The sequence below is a fragment of the Pongo abelii genome, chromosome 5 (assembly GCF_028885655.2).
Source record: "Pongo abelii isolate AG06213 chromosome 5, NHGRI_mPonAbe1-v2.0_pri, whole genome shotgun sequence".
Classification (NCBI taxonomy): Eukaryota; Metazoa; Chordata; class Mammalia; order Primates; family Hominidae; genus Pongo; species Pongo abelii.
In genome coordinates, this window is record NC_071990.2 from 105,791,312 (window position 1) to 105,809,079 (window position 17,768).

A 17,768-nucleotide genomic window follows, 5' to 3' on the forward strand; every position below is an offset into this window, starting at 1 on the left:
GTATGTATTGATCCATTTCATTCTTTATACATACTAATTAGTATTCTATCCCATGGTTGTAACACATTGTTAGTCAGCCCCCTACTGACAGACACTTAAGTTATTCATGAACAAGGCTTCAGTGAATATTACTGGACAAATATCCTTATATACACGAACAAGTGGATCCCTAAGATATAAATTCTTAGGATTTTTGTGTCAAAGACTATGTGTACATTGAAAAAATCTGGTGGTGCTACCAAATTGCCTTCCAAAGAATCTGTACCAATTTACAATCTAAGGGAACATTTCTGATCAACATAGATTCTTTAAAGCAGACTCCAATGCTTTCAATGGCCAGGAAGATAACATAGAGTAGTGAAGCATGCTGGGCTAAGAAAATGGCAAACTGGTCAGCTGTGGTGGCATAATCCCAGCACTTTGGGGAGGCTGAGGCGGGTGAATCACTTGAGGTCCCTAGGGGTTCAAGACCAGCCTGACCAAGAAGATGAAACCCCATCTTTATTAAAAATACAAAAATTAGTCAGGTGTGATGGTGCATGCCTAAAATCCCAGCTACTCAGGAGGCTGAGGAGCAGAATCACTTGAACCCAGGAGGCGGAGGTTGCAGTGAGCCGAGATCATGCCACTGCACTCCAGCCTGGGCAACAGAGTAGAAAAAAAAAAAAAAAAAAAAAAAAAGGGTAGAAAAAAGGGGGGAGGGAGGGGAGAGAGGGAGAGAGAGAGGAGGAAATGGCAAACTGGAGAGGGCATTTAGTTATTCAAAGCAGCAGCATTTACTCAATTCCAGAGTAATAATAATGCTTTGTAGGAATATGCACCCATGCACCCAATATTGTCAGATTGTCTCATTGCTCAAAGGGACCCAAAACTCCTGACTTCCGCATGAAATCTTCAGGTTTTGTAAAATGTTGATAACTCATTCAAAATTTTAGAAACAGTATGACAAACAAAACATGTGAGTAGGAATCATCTCCTGGGCCTCCAACTTGTGACCTATCCTTTAAAGCTTGTGTTTCCCCTGATACCCAAAAGACTGCCTGAATAGTAGAGGCTGTGTTCAGCAGATTATTTCCAAGCTGGGATTTCCTTCTATTACATTTTGTTTTGGGGTTAACTCGAAAATGGATTTTATTAACTATGTGGTTAATAACTATCCCCTCAAACTACTTGGATAACTTAATCTACTCTGCCCAGATAGTTTCATTAATCAGTTTCCTATAATACATTCCCTTGCTTTATATTCGAGTGTTTTATTTCTGTTTTCTTCCTTATATGAAACTACCACATTTTAAGAATTGAGTCATTTTCCCATTAATATAATCTTCTTTTTCCCAAAGGAGAAAAGCTAATCATTTTTCTATACTACCTTGCATTCAACATACCCATCTACATATAGAAGAAATCGTGGGAATGGAGTAAATTAGAAAGACACTACCTCGAAATAGTATTTCTAATCTTTATAAAATCTCTTTATATTAACTACACTCTTATTTTAAAAATGTGAAAAAATAAATCCTAAAATAACCAGATCTAGATTTTAAAATATTCAAGTTCATGGTTAAAATACTATTTTATATATATGTATTGGGTGTATATATATATGTATATGGGTATATATATACACATGTATGTATATGAATATATACATATATATATATATTTTTTGAGACAAAGTCTCACAGGCTGGAGTGCAGTCACATGATCATGGCTCATTACAGCCTCGACCTCCTGGGCTCAAGCGATCTCGCACCTAGCCTTCCGACCACAGGCACATGCCACCATGCCCAGCTTATTTTTTATTTTTTTGTAGAGATGGGTTCTTCCTACGTTGTCTAGGCTGGTCTTGAACTTCTGGGCTTAAGCAATTCTCCCACCTCAGCCTCTCAAAATGCCGAGATTATAGACATAAGCCACCACACTCAGTTATTTAATATTTTATTATCTATCTCTTTTACATAACTACTTGCAAAAAAACTAATATGACAAAGCCAATGTATTGTATGGTTATAAACAGAAACATATCTGTAAACATTAGTATTATAAGCAGTGTAATATTAAAGGTGGTTATCTATTTGAAAACTCAGAAGGCAGTGACTTCTACAATTAAATTTCAAAAAATCAAAACATAAAACATTATTAGCTTCAGTTACTATAAATAAAGCATCTGAATCTTAATTTTAGAGCTAATGGTAACTTTTAAATAATCCCTAAATTTCATGTAATCTGTTAAGATATATTTTGTTAACATTTAGAAAAGACAAGAGAACAAGAGAACCAAAACCAATGAATTAAAGGAGCTTTATAATTTAGCAAAACTTTCAACTTACATGTCTCCCAAACATTACTAACATAATGACTGCTTATGAGAAAATCTGCATATGTCATTCTACAAACAGTAATGTCATTAATATTCTATTTTTAGTTTCCAAGGGAAGATCCTAAACATTACAAATCCTTCTGTTAGCATTTCTTCGTGTATGCATGTTCCTACTTTCTGTTCAAACATATGCTGTAACTATTCAAGTACGTCTTTTCAAAATAAAACTGATTAACCACCCAAAAATTCAAAAACCCAACATCCAAGTGATATTAGGCACATATCACTTGAACTTGACATTTTAATGACGAAAAGCAAATTTAAGAAGCAAAAAAATTAACATATTTAAATTATAATTTGCACATCAGATTACTTTTTCAGATGTGTCAGAGCTCACAGATAAAAGTAATGAAAAGAAATGTGGTAAAATACATTTTAATTTTACCTTCATTACAAATTAAAATGAGGCATAAGAAAAACATTGAGACCATAACATATACATATGGAAAACTGGCCACTGAAAGATGCAAATAATTCATACAATATAGCGTAAGCTTTAATATATAAATTAGATGTCATTTCATCAACTGTTAGTATCATCAGTCTAAATTTTACAATATATATTAAAATATTAAAATGCTAAAAAAATCATTGCAATATAGAATACACTGTGGGAAAATACATATTTGTGGCTTTATAGATAATCTAACTTAATCCATTCTATACAATAGTTTTCTAAAATATAAATGGCAGTTTACATGCAAAAGAACATAGCAGCTGGATGACCTCATATAATATATCAGAAATTAGGAGAAAACACCCTTTTAACAAGACAGTTACATAGCAGAGGTGGAATGTAGAATCAGATTTTGCCTTAATACAATCTTGGATAAAATTAATTATGAAAAAGGACAGTCTCTATTACTTTCAGTTAGCATTTTAAAAAATAAAATCTACTGTGATTTTTTATTTTCTAATTGTATCACAAACAGAGAAAACAAAAAAGGGAAAAGAGAGAAACAGAAAACCTGATGATCCTTTATAAATTGGAAGCATCAGCCCTGCCTATGGGTTGCAGTCAGGCTGCTTTTTTGTTGACATTTTCCCAAATTACTTCTGCCATTCTGAATTGTGCATCAGTAGTCAGATGAGTTTTCCAGACTTCATTATGCCATTGTGTAACCATAGCTGCCACAATGTAGTGCCACAAGAAGTCTGTCCTTGAGTATTTCTTTACTTGGGTATTCAGGTAACTTCAGCATGTTGATGCTTTAAAAGAAAAATACACCACCATTAAAGAGGAAATCTATAAAATTTCTGATTGTTTTGTCTAGCAGTGAAAACACTACTCATAATTAACATAAAATCATCCTCCCAAATTTGCATTCAGATTGAAAAACCCTAAAGTGGTATTTAAAAAGAAGAAAAAATCCGCTGCATTGCAGTTTCTTTCAGCATGCAAATGCAGTGGAAGAAAATACATTCCTTTCAGCTTAAAATAAATAAGCAATAGGGCAATTTAGTTTGAAGTGATGGTGTGTAACTCAGTGCTACTTATGATAGTGTAACTTTAGTGATACTTGAACTATAGTCAATTAAATTGTAGGGAGTCAGGGTTTCCTCAAACATTTTCCCTACCAAAAACAGGGGCACAAAAAACTACATAATTACTTATCAGTGATTCCAAAATCCTGGAGAGAGATCACAGCTGAGGTTTTCTTCTCAATGCAGCAACAGTTAGACCTCTGATCATTCAAAATTAATCAAAACAATTTGTAAAGCATTTAAATAAACCAAGTCAACATACCATGTGCTTGAAGTTGGTAAAAGATTTGGAGTATATGGCACAGCAGCGATTGTAAAGTTTTGCAATCCACTTCCACCCATGATATTAGCAAACCCACCATGTGGGACCCTGGAACTAAGAGTTTATATCTTAATACATTGTAATAATGAATGAAAGATATTTGTGACAGATAAATTTCAAGTTCTAAGTTAGGGTAGGAATATATCCAACTCTAGGACAATGACAACACGACATTTTTTAGTCTACGAAACTGCAATTCATTACTGTAAGTTGCTTTGTGATTAGTTAGCAAGCTTCCATGGAGACACCCCTCCACATTTCCATAAGCTATACTATGCTTGCAACTGGCCACAGCACATACCTCAATATTGCATTTAGCATGCTACATTTACAATTATTTGCTTTCATGTGGCTCTCTATTGAAGTGGGGCTGATTTGAGGGCCCAAACAAGTCATATTTACATCTATATCCCTGGGGCTAGCAAAATGCCTGGAGTAGACATTCATTAAATGTTTGTTGAATAGATTAATATTTGATTGACTAATTCAAGCAATAAATGCTCTGACATGTAATCCAAATGATTTCCTTGTTTGTGAAAAATATCTAGGCCCTAAAGGTTTGTTTTGTTTTTTATAGTGGAAAAACTGAAAAATTCTTTATGCTCCTCTTTGATTTGATATTCAGAATATCAAATATATTTTTCAAACATCACCTAACATAATGAGGCCACAGGAAGGCTAACATATAATGCATAACACATCAGTAGAAAACTTAATCTTGGGTACATGGCTGTAGAGGATGTAATCACAACTTCTCAACTTCTATATACATCAAAAAGAAAATTAATATTTCTTCTAAAGTTTGCCCGTGTATGTATCATGATTAAACTGATACAAAAAAATTCTATTGCTTTTAAAATGAGGTGCTGTAGTGCTTTTTGGATAAATTAGAATAATGACAAAGGAACATTTAGTGTATAGATTACTAAATACATACTTGCAAACATCTGAATAAAATTTAAAATACTTTCTTAAAAATATGATTTATAACATAAAGCATAGTTTAGTTCACTTAAAAAAAAAGTTGAACCTCAAACAGCCTAAACAGTCTAGAAAAAAAAGAACAAAGGTGGCAGACTCACATATCCTGATTTCGAAACTCATTACAAAGCTGTGGTAATCAAAACAGTGTGATACTGCCAAGAAAAGAGACATATGAACCAGTAGAACAGAATAGAGGCCAGAAATAACCCCTCACATACATAATGAAATGATTTTCAACTAGAGTGCCAACAACATTCAAAGGGGAAAAGACAGTCTTTTCAACGAAGTGTGTTGGGAAAACTGGATATTCACTACAACAAAAATGAAGTTGGACCCTTACTTTACACTAAGTTACTTAAAAACTAACCCAAAATGGACTGAAGACCTAAATGTAAGAGCTAATACTATAAAACTCTTAGAAGAAAATATAAGGGAAAAGCTTCATAATACTGGATTTGGCAATGATTTATTGAATATGACACCAAATTGATATCCAGAACATACAAAGAATTCCCATAGCAAAAAAAACAAAAAACAAAAAAAAAGCCCGATTAAAAATGGGCAAATAATTGAAATACACATTTCTCCAAAAAAAGATAAACAAATGCCCAATAAGCACATGAAAAGATGCTCAACATCACCATTTACTAGGGAAATGCCAATCGAAACCACTTCACACTCATTAAGATGACTATCGGCAAAAAATCAAAAAAACAAAAGACAGAAAATTACAAGTATTGGCAAGGATGTGGAGAAATTGCGCTGCGAATGTAAAATGATGCAGCCTCTGTGGAAAACAGTATGCAGGTTCCTCAGCAAAATTAACAGAATTACAATACAGAATTATCATATGATCAGGCAATTCCACTTCTGGGTATATATCCAAAAGAACTGAAAGCACGGACTTAAAGAAGTATCTGCACATCCAGCAGCATTATTCACAATAGCCAAATGGTAGAAGCAACCCAAGTGTCCATCAACAGATGGCTGGATTATTATTTAGCCAAGGGAGTATTATTTAGCCTTAAAAAGGAAGGAAATTTTGATATGTGCTACAAAATGGATGAATCCAGAAGACCTTATGCTAAGTGAAATAAAGCAATCACAAAAGGACAAATATTGTATGATTCCACTTATATGAAGTTCTTAGAGTAGTCAAACTCGTAGACGTAAAATAGGTGGTTGTTAGAGGCAGGTGGGAAAGGAGGATGGGGAGTTAGTGTTTAACGAGTACAGTTTCAGTTGGGAAAGATGAAAAAATTCAGGAGATGGATGGTGGTGATAGTCACACATTAATGAGAATGCACTTAATGCCACAAAAGTGTACACTTAAAAATTGTTTAAATGATACATTTTATGATACACATTACACACACACACATACACAAACGGTTGAAAATATGCACCAGGATTGTCTATTTGAAATCACTGATATGTATACATCCACAGGGAAAAAAACATTTAACAATCCAATATGAAAGAATCCCTAAAAACAGCAATTTTCTCTTCTATCTGGGAAGTCGTCTGGTTTGGTTTACTGATGAAATTCTTGAGCTTACTTTAGTAAACCAAGGCAATATTAAAAGTATGTCTGAATCTTGCTTATAAGACACTAATGCATAAACAATTCCTACTAACAGCAAGAGAATATATACAGAAGACCTGGCTATATCTCTTTGTAAGTTGAAATAAAATTCAACATTAGTTAATTTATAGATTTAACTTTTGCCTAAAAAATTAACAAGGTGACCAAACATAAAAAGGGATAAAAATTAAGCCGTTCTGAATTTCCTATGATGTTGAATTTCAAATTAAATGTAACTATTTTATCAAGGCAAGATGAGAAAATAAATGTTGACATTGATTTTTATACAAATTATAGCACAGTATTTCAATATCAATATGATCAATCTAATGTCCTCCACACAAGTAAATTTTGAACTGTAAGTTAAAAATTCAGAAGATCCTCTAGTTTTAACATAATTAAAATTATTCTATAAGCTGATAAACCATTCCTGAAACCTTATTCCTCTTTTCCTGCACTATGAATAAATGTGGCTGGCCCCATACTTATATAATCAGATCTGATCATGTTAAGATCATAATTCATCAGGCATAAGTATATATGAGAAAAATAAATAAAACAGTCTTTGGTTGAATATTGTGACACTTAGATTATGCAGTATAAAATTACAGTAAACAAAAATGGCATATTTCTATTTTATTTAAATAGTAATTGGCCAGGCGCGGTGGCTCACGCCTGTAATCCCAGCACTTTGGGAGGTCGAGACTGGTGGATCACTTGATATCAGTAGAGACCAGACTGGCCAACATGGTGAAACCGCGTCTCTACTAAAAATACAAAAACTAGCCGGGTGAAGTGATGTGTGCACCTGTAATCGGAGGCTAAGGAAGGAGAATCGCTTGAACCCAGAAGGTGGAAGTTGCAGTGAGCTGAGATCAACCACTGCACTCCAGCCTGGGCAACAGAGCAAGACTTCATCTCAAAAAAAAAAAAAAAGAAAGAAAAGAAAAAAAAAGAAAGAAATCAGCCAGACACAGTGATTCGTGCCTGTAATCCCAGCACTTTGGGAGGCCGAGGCAGGTGGATCACTTGAGGTCAGGAGATCGAGACCAGCCTGGCCAACATGGTGAAACTCCATCTCTACTAAAAATACAAAATTAGCTGGGCATGGTGGTAGGCGCCTGTAATCCCAGCAACTCGGGAGGGCTGAGGCAGGAGAATCACTTGAACCTGGGAGGTGGGGGTTGCAGTGAGCCGAGATTGTGCCACGGCACTCCAGCCTGAGAAACAGAGCAAGACTCTTTCTCAAAAAAAAAAGAAATCATCAAGTCTGATTCTTAAGGGATAATGACACAGTAAAACATTTAAGATGGCCTTATAGAGCAACAAAATATTAATGTCAATACTATAAAAATATTTAAAAATCACTTTTTGTATTAATTCTTGGTTCAACAATTGGAACACATTTGATTTTTCAGTAAGGTTGCACTAAATTATACTACAGACCTGTAGAAAGATACTTCAGTATCTAAATATAAACTAATACAGAATCAGAATTTTCCAAAAATTAAAAAAGAAAAAAAATTTATACTTTTGGTTTTGAATGACAAGTACTATACCTATACTAATGACTGGGAGTTCGAGGTAAAATTTAAGATTTTAAAAAGCTTAAAACTTTCTCAGTTTGAACTCAAAATATAGAGCTCTAATTACACTCAATGTTGAAAGGTGGATTCTTCAGTCCAAGGGTGAAGCTAGCTCCATGTTGTTTCCCCTCAGCTTCCTTGGCTTCTACTCTTCACCCACATCTTTCACCTCCATTCAAGTGTGGATTTGCCACACTTCATAACTAAATAAATAGCACACCTCTTTTCAGCATTGCTAACAATGACGGTACTATTTAAAGTGGAGAAGCCTTGCATATTACTAATTCTAGTGTTTTACTCTATAGGAGCAGCCACCTAAGAGACAACTTAGTACTAAAAAACTTGAATAACTGATTTCTGCATCTTAAAGACTCACACTGACCAAATCATGGGGAAAATATAATAATTCACTAGATGGTGTTGAAGTATAAACCATTTAGAAAAATATACTTGACAACATAAACCAAAATAAGGTCCAGATGGTTTAAAAATTGGAATGTAAAAACAGAAATTATAAAAACTTACATTAAAAAATTTATATAAAAACATATATATAAAATCTTAGGGGTAGAGAAGGATTTACAAAAACCACAAAGGAAAGTAATGATAATCAATTTGGCAATATGGTAATTTAAAACTTTCAAGTTATAAATTTAAATTGCATGGAAATCTCTATATTTAACTTTGATAAACCAAGAAAATTCTTTGCAGAGTTAATACCCCTAATATATAAACAACACTTAAAACTGAATTTTTAAAAATGATTGTGCAACACCAAAGAATAAAGATAGGTAATTCATACCACACACAAAAAACTATATAAAATAAATTATATGAAAATAAAAATGGGCCAGGCGCAGTGGCTCACGCCTACATGTAATCCCAGCATTTTGGGAGGCCGAGGTGGGCAGATCACGAGGTCAGGAGATCGAGACCACCCTGGCTAACAAGGTGAAACCCCGTCTCTACTAAAAATACAAAAATTAGCCATGCATGGTGGCGGGCGCCTATAGTCCCAGCTACTTGGGAGGCTGAGGCAGGAGAATGGCGTGAACCCAGGAGGCGGAGCTTACAGTGAGCCGAGATGGCACCAGTGCACTCTAGCCTGGGCAACAGAGCGAGACTCCATCTCAAAAAAAAAAAAAAAAAAAGTAAAAATGACTATACCCTGTGCTGATAAAAGGAGTACGTTCTCTCATTCTCTACTGACATCAATAACCTTCTAGAAGATAAATGAACATGTATCAAGATTATAAAAATTTATATATTCTCATACACAAAAATTTCCTAAGAATTTATCCTCTATAATCAGACTGTCCCACAAGGATAGAAGCACAAAAATTCCTTATTCATAAATAGGAAAATTTAGCAATAAAGAATCAATTAAAGGAAGTCCCTAAAAATAAAACTAGACAGCCATTAAAATTACATAGATCTATAAATTGAACAATTTAGTAACACATTGCTAAATTCAAAAAGTTATAAAATAACAATGGTTTTAAAAGTAAAAATTGTATATGTGTTAAAAATTCTAGAAGAATAACAAAAATGTTATCAGTGATTATTTTTAGGAATACAGACTGGAAGTGGTTTTTTTTCTCCTATCTGAATTGTCAAATTATCAACTTTCTTACTTAAAAAATATAATTATTTTTTCATCCTTTTTATTAAGTTATTCAAGCCTCTGAGTATTTCTTGGCATTCAGAGGCAAAAAACAAAAACAAAAAAAAAGTTTTTCGTTTATGTTTTTAGTCTATAACCTGTTAATAGTTATGTCTTATTTATTATTTATTATTATTATTATTATTTTTCAAGACAGGGTCTCACACTGTCACCCCAGCTAGAGTGCAGTGGCGCAATCTCGGCTCACTGCAATCTCCACCTCCCAGGCTCAAGTGATCCTCCCACCTCAGATTCCTGAGTAGCTGAGACCACAGGCATGCGCCACCATGCCCAGATAATTTTTGTATTTTTGTAGAGACGGTTTCGCCATGTTGCCCAGGCTGGTCCCAAACTCCTGACCTCAAGTGATCTGCCCGCCTCAGCCTCTCAAAGTGCTAGGATTACAGGCACTACTATAAATGTCTTATCTTTAATACCAAAACAAATCTTTAATACCTAAAACAGTGGAAAGGGTGGTAAGTTATTGACAATTCAGAGTAATAATTCCTCGTTTTAGTTATCTCTAAGCCATAAAAACAATATATTAAATTATTTCCATATTATCATAAAAATACTGCTTACTTGCCAGTAACAAACTGCAAGAGAAGTACCGTGCCCAGCCTATTTATTTATTCTTTAAAATTAGATTTATAGTGTGAGTCCAACTATTTTTCTAACTATACAGTAAAAAGACTAAAAAAAATAAGCAAAATGTTAATTGTATGTATCTCTGAATAGTGGGATCACTTAACATTAAGGATTTTAATTTTCTTCTATTTTCTCCATTTTCCAAATTTTCTACAATGATTAAACACTACTTTTAAAATTAAAAAAAAAATGGTTTTTAAAAATTATAGGCCGGGCACGGTGGTTCACACCTGTAATCCTAGCACTTTGGGAGGCCAAGGTGGGTGGATCACCTGAGGTCAGGAGTTCAAGACCAGCCTGGCCAAGATGGTGAAACCTCTTCTCTACTAAAAAAAAAAAAAAAAAAAAAATACAAAAATTAGCCGGACGTGGTGGCAGTCGCCTGTACTCCCAACTACTTGGGAGGCTGAGGCAGGAGAATCGCTTGAACCCAGGGGGGCGGAGGTTGCAGTGAGCCAAGATCGAGCCACTGCACTCCAGCCTGGGGGACACAGTGAGACTGTCTCAAAAAAAAAAAAATTATATATATGTATTTTATGTAGATATATATTCACAGTTATGCTTTTTAAATATGCAGAAAAAACATAGAAGTAAATATATTAAATTGTTTATAGTGGTTATGGCTGATGGGCTATGGTTTTTCTTATTCTAATTTTCTATTTTCTAACTTTCCTAGGAGAAATATGTATATTTATAATGAAAAAACCGAACTACATTTTCATAAATAGAAGATAAAATTGTTATCCAAAATGAAAATCAGACTTTTTTTTACATCTTTCAGAAATACAAGCTAAAAGATAGTTAAATCGTCTAGTTTTCTAATATCTATTATATTTAACTGGTTCCAAAAGTGAACTTTTCAGAGAAGTGTGGTACCACGAATTATTTTTTAGGCCATGAATCTTGACACTTTAAAGTTTACTTTGAATTACAGAAAAACTGTTGTGTATGGGTAATATAGAGTTAACCAGGATAAACCGAATTGCCTTACTATTAAACCAAACCAGCAATATACAAATATTAAAATAATATACAAATATTAAAAATTTGGCTACTATCATTGACCTACCTGCAGAGCGAAAAGATTTCCAAATTATAAAGTACAATATACTGATAATCCTAATTGGAGATGCTTTTTAATATATTAAGTAAACATGATTGCTCACTACTATAAATGTCTTATCTTTAATACCAAAATAAATCTTTCTTTAATACCTAAAACAGTGGAAAGGGTGGTAAGTTACTGACAATTCAGAGTAATAATTCCTTATTTTAGTTATCTCTAAGCCATTAAAAGCAGAATACATTAAATTATTTCCATATTATCATAAAAATACTGCTTACCTGCCAGTAACAAACTGTAAGAGAAGAACTCTCTCCTCTTGAGTAATGTCTTCTACAACTTCCCAGAACCACTAACAACAACAACAAAAAACTTAGCTCATATTTCAGAGCAATTGTAGACTTCTCAATACCAGAGAAATATGCAATATTCATAAAGCACATTTTATTCTATGAAACTCGTTTACCAAAACTGATTTCATGCAAAGCTTTCATTATGCACTATTCCCACAAGAATAATTTGGGTAAACACTTTACTTTGTTAATTAATGTAAATTTTCATCCAATAGTGCTGAAAAGCTTACAAAATTAAATGGCAAAACTTAACTTCATTCTAAGCTCTAGAGAAATTTTACCTGAATAACTGGATCTTCTCTTTCATAGCCACTTGTGTATTCTGTATTTTTTATCCAATCACTCACATCAATTTCTGGCATGCCAGAAAGCAGTAGCTCCTTGGGGGAAGAAGAAAAATATTTCAGTAATTTTCTTTAGGGAAAAAAGTTATTACATTTAAGTGGTAAATTTGCCTTAATTAGAAACTAATCCCACGTAAAACTGATATATTTTTGTGACAGTTCCCGCATGTCATCAATAACAAGCATTACATGAGAGAGAATCCTTGACGCTGATAATCTCAAATATTATAAGATGTGGAGATGTTTCCACATTGATACAATTTCATTAAAACATAAGAGATTATAGTTTATATGTTTATGTGTGAACATATGCAACAACAGTTTATATGTGCAAAAGTTTTATGAACATTATCTTTGGTTTACTTTATATTTTTACAATTCTTTGCAATTTTGTTAACTTCTGTAAGGAGACAGTATTCTCAACATGAAAGTGACAACAAAGACCTGAATAAATACTTGACTAAACAAGGGGAAAGTCATCAAGAAATTCTTGTCATGAGGAAAAAGGAGGTAATATAAAAATAGTTACGATTTTTAAAAAAGATTTAGGCCTTTTAGGAATTCAATTCTGGAATAATTTGGATCCTTTAAAGTCACTTTTCTCCAAAGTCAAAAAAATGCAATTTTCCTAATGACTTGATAGGTTTCTTTTATCCAGGAAGATCATCAAAGACACAAAATCTCAATCATGTAAGTAAAAATGAAATTAAGAATGGCAAAGTATTTACCTTTTTGTTTTCCAAGAGAAAAGAGGACATGAAAAGAGCTTGTCCACTTCTCTGAATCAGTCCATATTTCACAGTTAGAGATGCTTACATAGTCAGGGGAGGCAATGATTGGCCTACACTTTACATAGATGAGCCAGAACATCAGGATTTCCTTTTTTTTTTGAGACAGAGTCTGGCTCTGTCACCCAGGCTGGAGTGCAGTGGCGCAGCTCACTGCAAGCTCCACCTCCCGGGTTCACGCCATTCTCCCACCTCAGCCTCCCAAGCAGCTGGGACTACAGGCTCCTGCCACCATGCTCAGCTAATTTTTTTGTAGTTTTAGTAGAGATGAGGTTTCACCGTGTTAGCCAGGATGGTCTCAATCTCCTGACCTTGTGATCCACCCACCTCGGCCTCCAAAAGGGCTGGGATTACAGGCGTGAGCCACCGCACCCGGCCAGGATTTCTTATTACAGGGATGTAGATACCCTGTGATTCAAAATCATGTCTCCTATAGTACTACTCATAACATATACCTGACCTGGTACCTTAAATAAGATTGATATAAGGCAACATCTGAGAACTCTTGAGGGTTTCCGAGATCTACTCAGTGGGTCCATGAGGTTCTCCCTTTTCCAACTTATCTGTATGAGGTTGAGTTTTCTTCATATGTTTCAACCAAACAACTTAACAAAACAGATTATACACAAAAGCAGTTATAAGGGCCCATTTGTCTTCTATTAAGCTAGACATTAAAGAAATTTGCAAAACTGTAAAACAGTACCAGTCTTCCCACTGTTTCTGTTTTGTTCTGGAAAATGCAATTTTAGTTTTTCAAATGTTCTCTATGTTAATATAATAATGGATTATTTTATGTGAATAAAATATTTTACATTTCTGTTTTAATTTGAAGTACAGTAAATATCCATTGACATAACCCACATAAACAAAAACTCTTTTGTTATAAGGGGTCCTAAGATCAAAAAGTTTTAGAACTGCTAGTATAGGGTGTGTTTTAGTCCTAGTCACAGTGTTACAGAATCCTTTTCCTAGATAAAGACAGTCTAGTCTACATTGACCAGCCCCAAATACATTCTCTAGCTTCCTTTGCACTGCAGACTGGCTGCTTTGCCTGCTGGCTGTCTTGCCAGCTGGCTTCGGTTTGGGTTTGGAGCCTGGGAAACACAGGCAGTTAGTCTGGAGGTGAGAGTACTCTCTGCTCCCCCACTGCTTCAGCACCTCTTTGCAGTAGCTATGGTTCCTCAAGTATGGCTACCATCAGGTGGCCCCTCCTTGGCAGTTCTGGCTCCCACGGGGCTCTTCACAGTAATTCCTATACCTGTCTCTTCAGTCCTAGGGATGATAAAGGCTTTCCCTGTTGCCAGTCTGTGGATGTCTCACTAGACATTGTTTATTCTTAACACTGCCCATACCTCTGTAATAGTCCCTTTGTTAAAGTTTCGATATTTGAACCATCTGGAGAAATTCTGTTCCCTGGCAGGACTCTGATATAGGTTTGCTAAAAGGGAGTGGGACAGGCTTTACGCATGTCTTACAATTCATGAGTTTAATCCTTTTCCCTTCTAGGCTGAAGATAAGCTTTCAATAATATTAAGTATGCTTTCATTATTCATAATTATGAATAAAAATGACTAACTATATTCTCTCAAGAAATTTGAAGCACTTCATGAATATCACATTAATTGTTATGATTTTTTTTGAAGAAGAAGAAAAAGAAAGGATCTTTATTATCCCATCTGGTTACTAAATTGACCAAAAACAAACAGATGAAATGACAATTCCAGAATAAAATGTACATATTCAGAAAAATATTTTAAGTCCCAATCAATTTTTTTAATACAACAAAATAATTGAATTCATCTGTTGGAACTATGTGTAAGGTATATAACTCATACTAATAGTTAGAAACTGAATCATGCAAGTATTCATAGCCATCAGCTTACCTAGCATCACACGATTCAGTGTTTTTATATTCTGGTTCTATCATGGATAAATTCACAAGCAGCACAGTATGGAAGAACAGTCCATAGTCATCTCTTGATGCCTTCTGTCTACAATGGATGACTATACCTCCAGTTGAGTACACTGGAGCTACTCGATACCTTCTCCTCACTAAAACTCTAGAATTTAACCTGAATCCTTTAACTCAGTTGCACATCTAGCTTAGATGTTTGCACCAAATTTTTTAAAAGTTTCCTTTCTCAGTGCAGCATAGCCCTCCCCCATGAAAGACACAAAGTCACACAAAAAGTTCTAAAGCCAAGTCCCTCTGATTACCCATGCCACCAAGAAGCAGACTGGCAACAGTGATGAGATCTGGGGTCAGGGAACATGGGTTCATAGCCTACCACTAACACATGCTCTATGACCATGAACAAGTTCCATATCTTCTTTGGCCTAGTTTTCTCATCTGTAAAATAGGGACAATAGTACTCACCTCAAGAGATTTTTTGTGAGCATTTTTAAAATTAATACATATAAAATACCTGGCAAATACTAAATGCTTAATAATTATTATTATCACTGTATAAATCAAGACCATGCCTACAATGTTGCTCTTCCCAAATGTGAATCAGCTCAACTTAGTAAAATCAGAGTCCAAGACAAACTAGGAACCTGATCTAAATTTTAATGCAAGAGCCACAATTAAAAACTTACCAGTAACAGACCTAAATGTGAAAGATAAAGGAATAAAGCTTTTAAAAGAAAACACAGAAAAATATCTTCACAGCTTTGGAGTAAGAAACAGTTTCTTAAACAGGACACAAAAAGCTTCTTCCATCAAAAAAAAAAACAAAACAAAAAAACCTGATAAACCGAACTATGTTAAACCCCAAAATTTTTATTCACTGAAAAGACCTGAGTAGAAAATATTCGTAATACATATATCTGATAAAAGACTCTTATAAAAGAATACATAAAGAGTCCTACAAATCAGTAAAAAGAAAAAAAACACAATAGAAAAGTGGACAAATTACTTAAATAGACACTTTGAAAACAGTACACAAATGGCTATAATCATAAAAGGCGTGTAACTTCATTAGCTATCAGGTAAATACAAATTAAAATCTCAAGGAAAAACCACTACTGAATTACCAGAATGGAAATGAAAAAGATGGAAAATTATCAAATGCTAGTGAGAATGCAGAACACCCAGAACTCTCACACCTCCTAATGGGAGTGTAAACTGATGCATCACTTGGGAAACTATCTGCTCATATCTACTGAAATGGGGTACATGCACAGCCTATGTCCTAGCAATTCCACTCCAAGGCATATAACCTACAGAATGCATACTTATGTTTTCCTAAAGGCATGTTTGTAGCAGCAGTACTTCAAAGAGCCTGAAACTGAAAAGTACCCACTAAATGTTCATCAAGAGTAGAAAAGACTAAAGGAAACTGAAATGCTATACAGCAATTAAAATGAACAAATTACCAACTGCATGCAACAATATGTATGATTCCCACAAACAAAAACTTGAGCTAAGAAAGCCAGTTACATTCTATTTACATAATTCTAAAATAGGCAAATCTCGTCTATGATTTTAGAAGTCAGGAGAATGGTTACCCTTAAGGTGGGAGAATGACCGGAGGGGGGTGACAGAGTGACATATGGGGTGCTAGGATTTCTGTTTCTTCATCTGGGTGTTAGTTTCATGGGTATGTTCTGTTTGTTAAAACTTATCAAGCTATACATTTCTGATGTGTGTCCTTTTCTGCATGTATATTATAACCCAAAGTTTTATAAACTTATTGATGTCAGTAAATTACAAGGCAAAGTTTTCATCAATTATTTTTGTTGTTGCTATTTGTTTTTTACATACATATAGGTCCAGCAAATAACTAATGCTCTGTTTTGAATTTCAAAAGGCTAATTTAATCCAAGCACAGTACAGGAAAAGCCATATTTCAGTCAGGTCTAATAATGTAATAGCTCGAATAGTCCTCCATTTTTAAATGCTGAAAATCACTTCTATTGTTACATAAAAACTAGACAAATCTATGCTAACTGAAGCCATTAACTGTACAGCTTAAAAACAATCAAAAAAACCTCAAAACTTACATTTAATGAAACTAAATCACAATGGACTCCAAAATTAATTAGCAAATTTTGTTCACTACTATACTAAGATATACTATGAATGATAAATTAAAAATACTGATACATATGTAAAATTAAAGGTATATACCAGTATCTGTATCCATATACTAAAATGAAAGGCATGGGGTAAAACTAATTTTCTGAGACAGAATAAAAACTAAATAAAACATTTCCACTAATTTGGAACTTACTATTCCAAATTATATACTTTTAGATAAGAAAGCAGCTATATGCTATTTAAAATACTGTGCTTTATTAAGATTTAGACAACTCAAAGAGTTTAAAAATAATTCTCCAAATTACCAAAACTAAAGAGAAAAAGAAAATGGAGAAAAAATGCAGACATAAATCATATAAAATTAGAAATCCTGTTGGATCACAGTACAATAAAGGCAAATTAAAGTAGCAAAACAAAACATTCATTAGGGACTAGAGGATGGCAAAGACGATGGACTCCATAGGTTTGAAATAAAGAATTATAAAATTATATATATGGCAATATAAGAAACTGGAGAAGACAATA

The 17,768-nt window shown here is 34.0% G+C and overlaps 1 protein-coding gene across 13 annotated transcripts in view; it reads right to left on the bottom strand.

Annotated features, from left to right (window-relative positions):
- Positions 1 to 1,921: 1,921 nt before the first annotated feature.
- Positions 1,922 to 17,768, bottom strand: part of HACE1 (HECT domain and ankyrin repeat containing E3 ubiquitin protein ligase 1) — a 125,033-nt gene continuing 109,186 nt past the window's right edge. For 12 of the 13 annotated variants that reach the window (XM_054557919.2, XM_009242111.4, XM_002817193.4 and 9 more), the window contains 4 exons: positions 12,351 to 12,449; positions 11,998 to 12,068; positions 4,128 to 4,241; positions 1,922 to 3,589 (listed from right to left, as the gene is read on the bottom strand). In XM_054557919.2, the coding sequence (XP_054413894.1) occupies positions 3,487 to 3,589; positions 4,128 to 4,241; positions 11,998 to 12,068; positions 12,351 to 12,449 (387 nt within the window). In that variant the 3' untranslated portion in view covers positions 1,922 to 3,486. Of the gene's footprint in view, positions 3,590 to 4,127; positions 4,256 to 11,997; positions 12,069 to 12,350; positions 12,450 to 17,768 lie in introns of all 13 variants that reach the window. The other variant, XM_054557916.2, reaches the window with a different exon arrangement.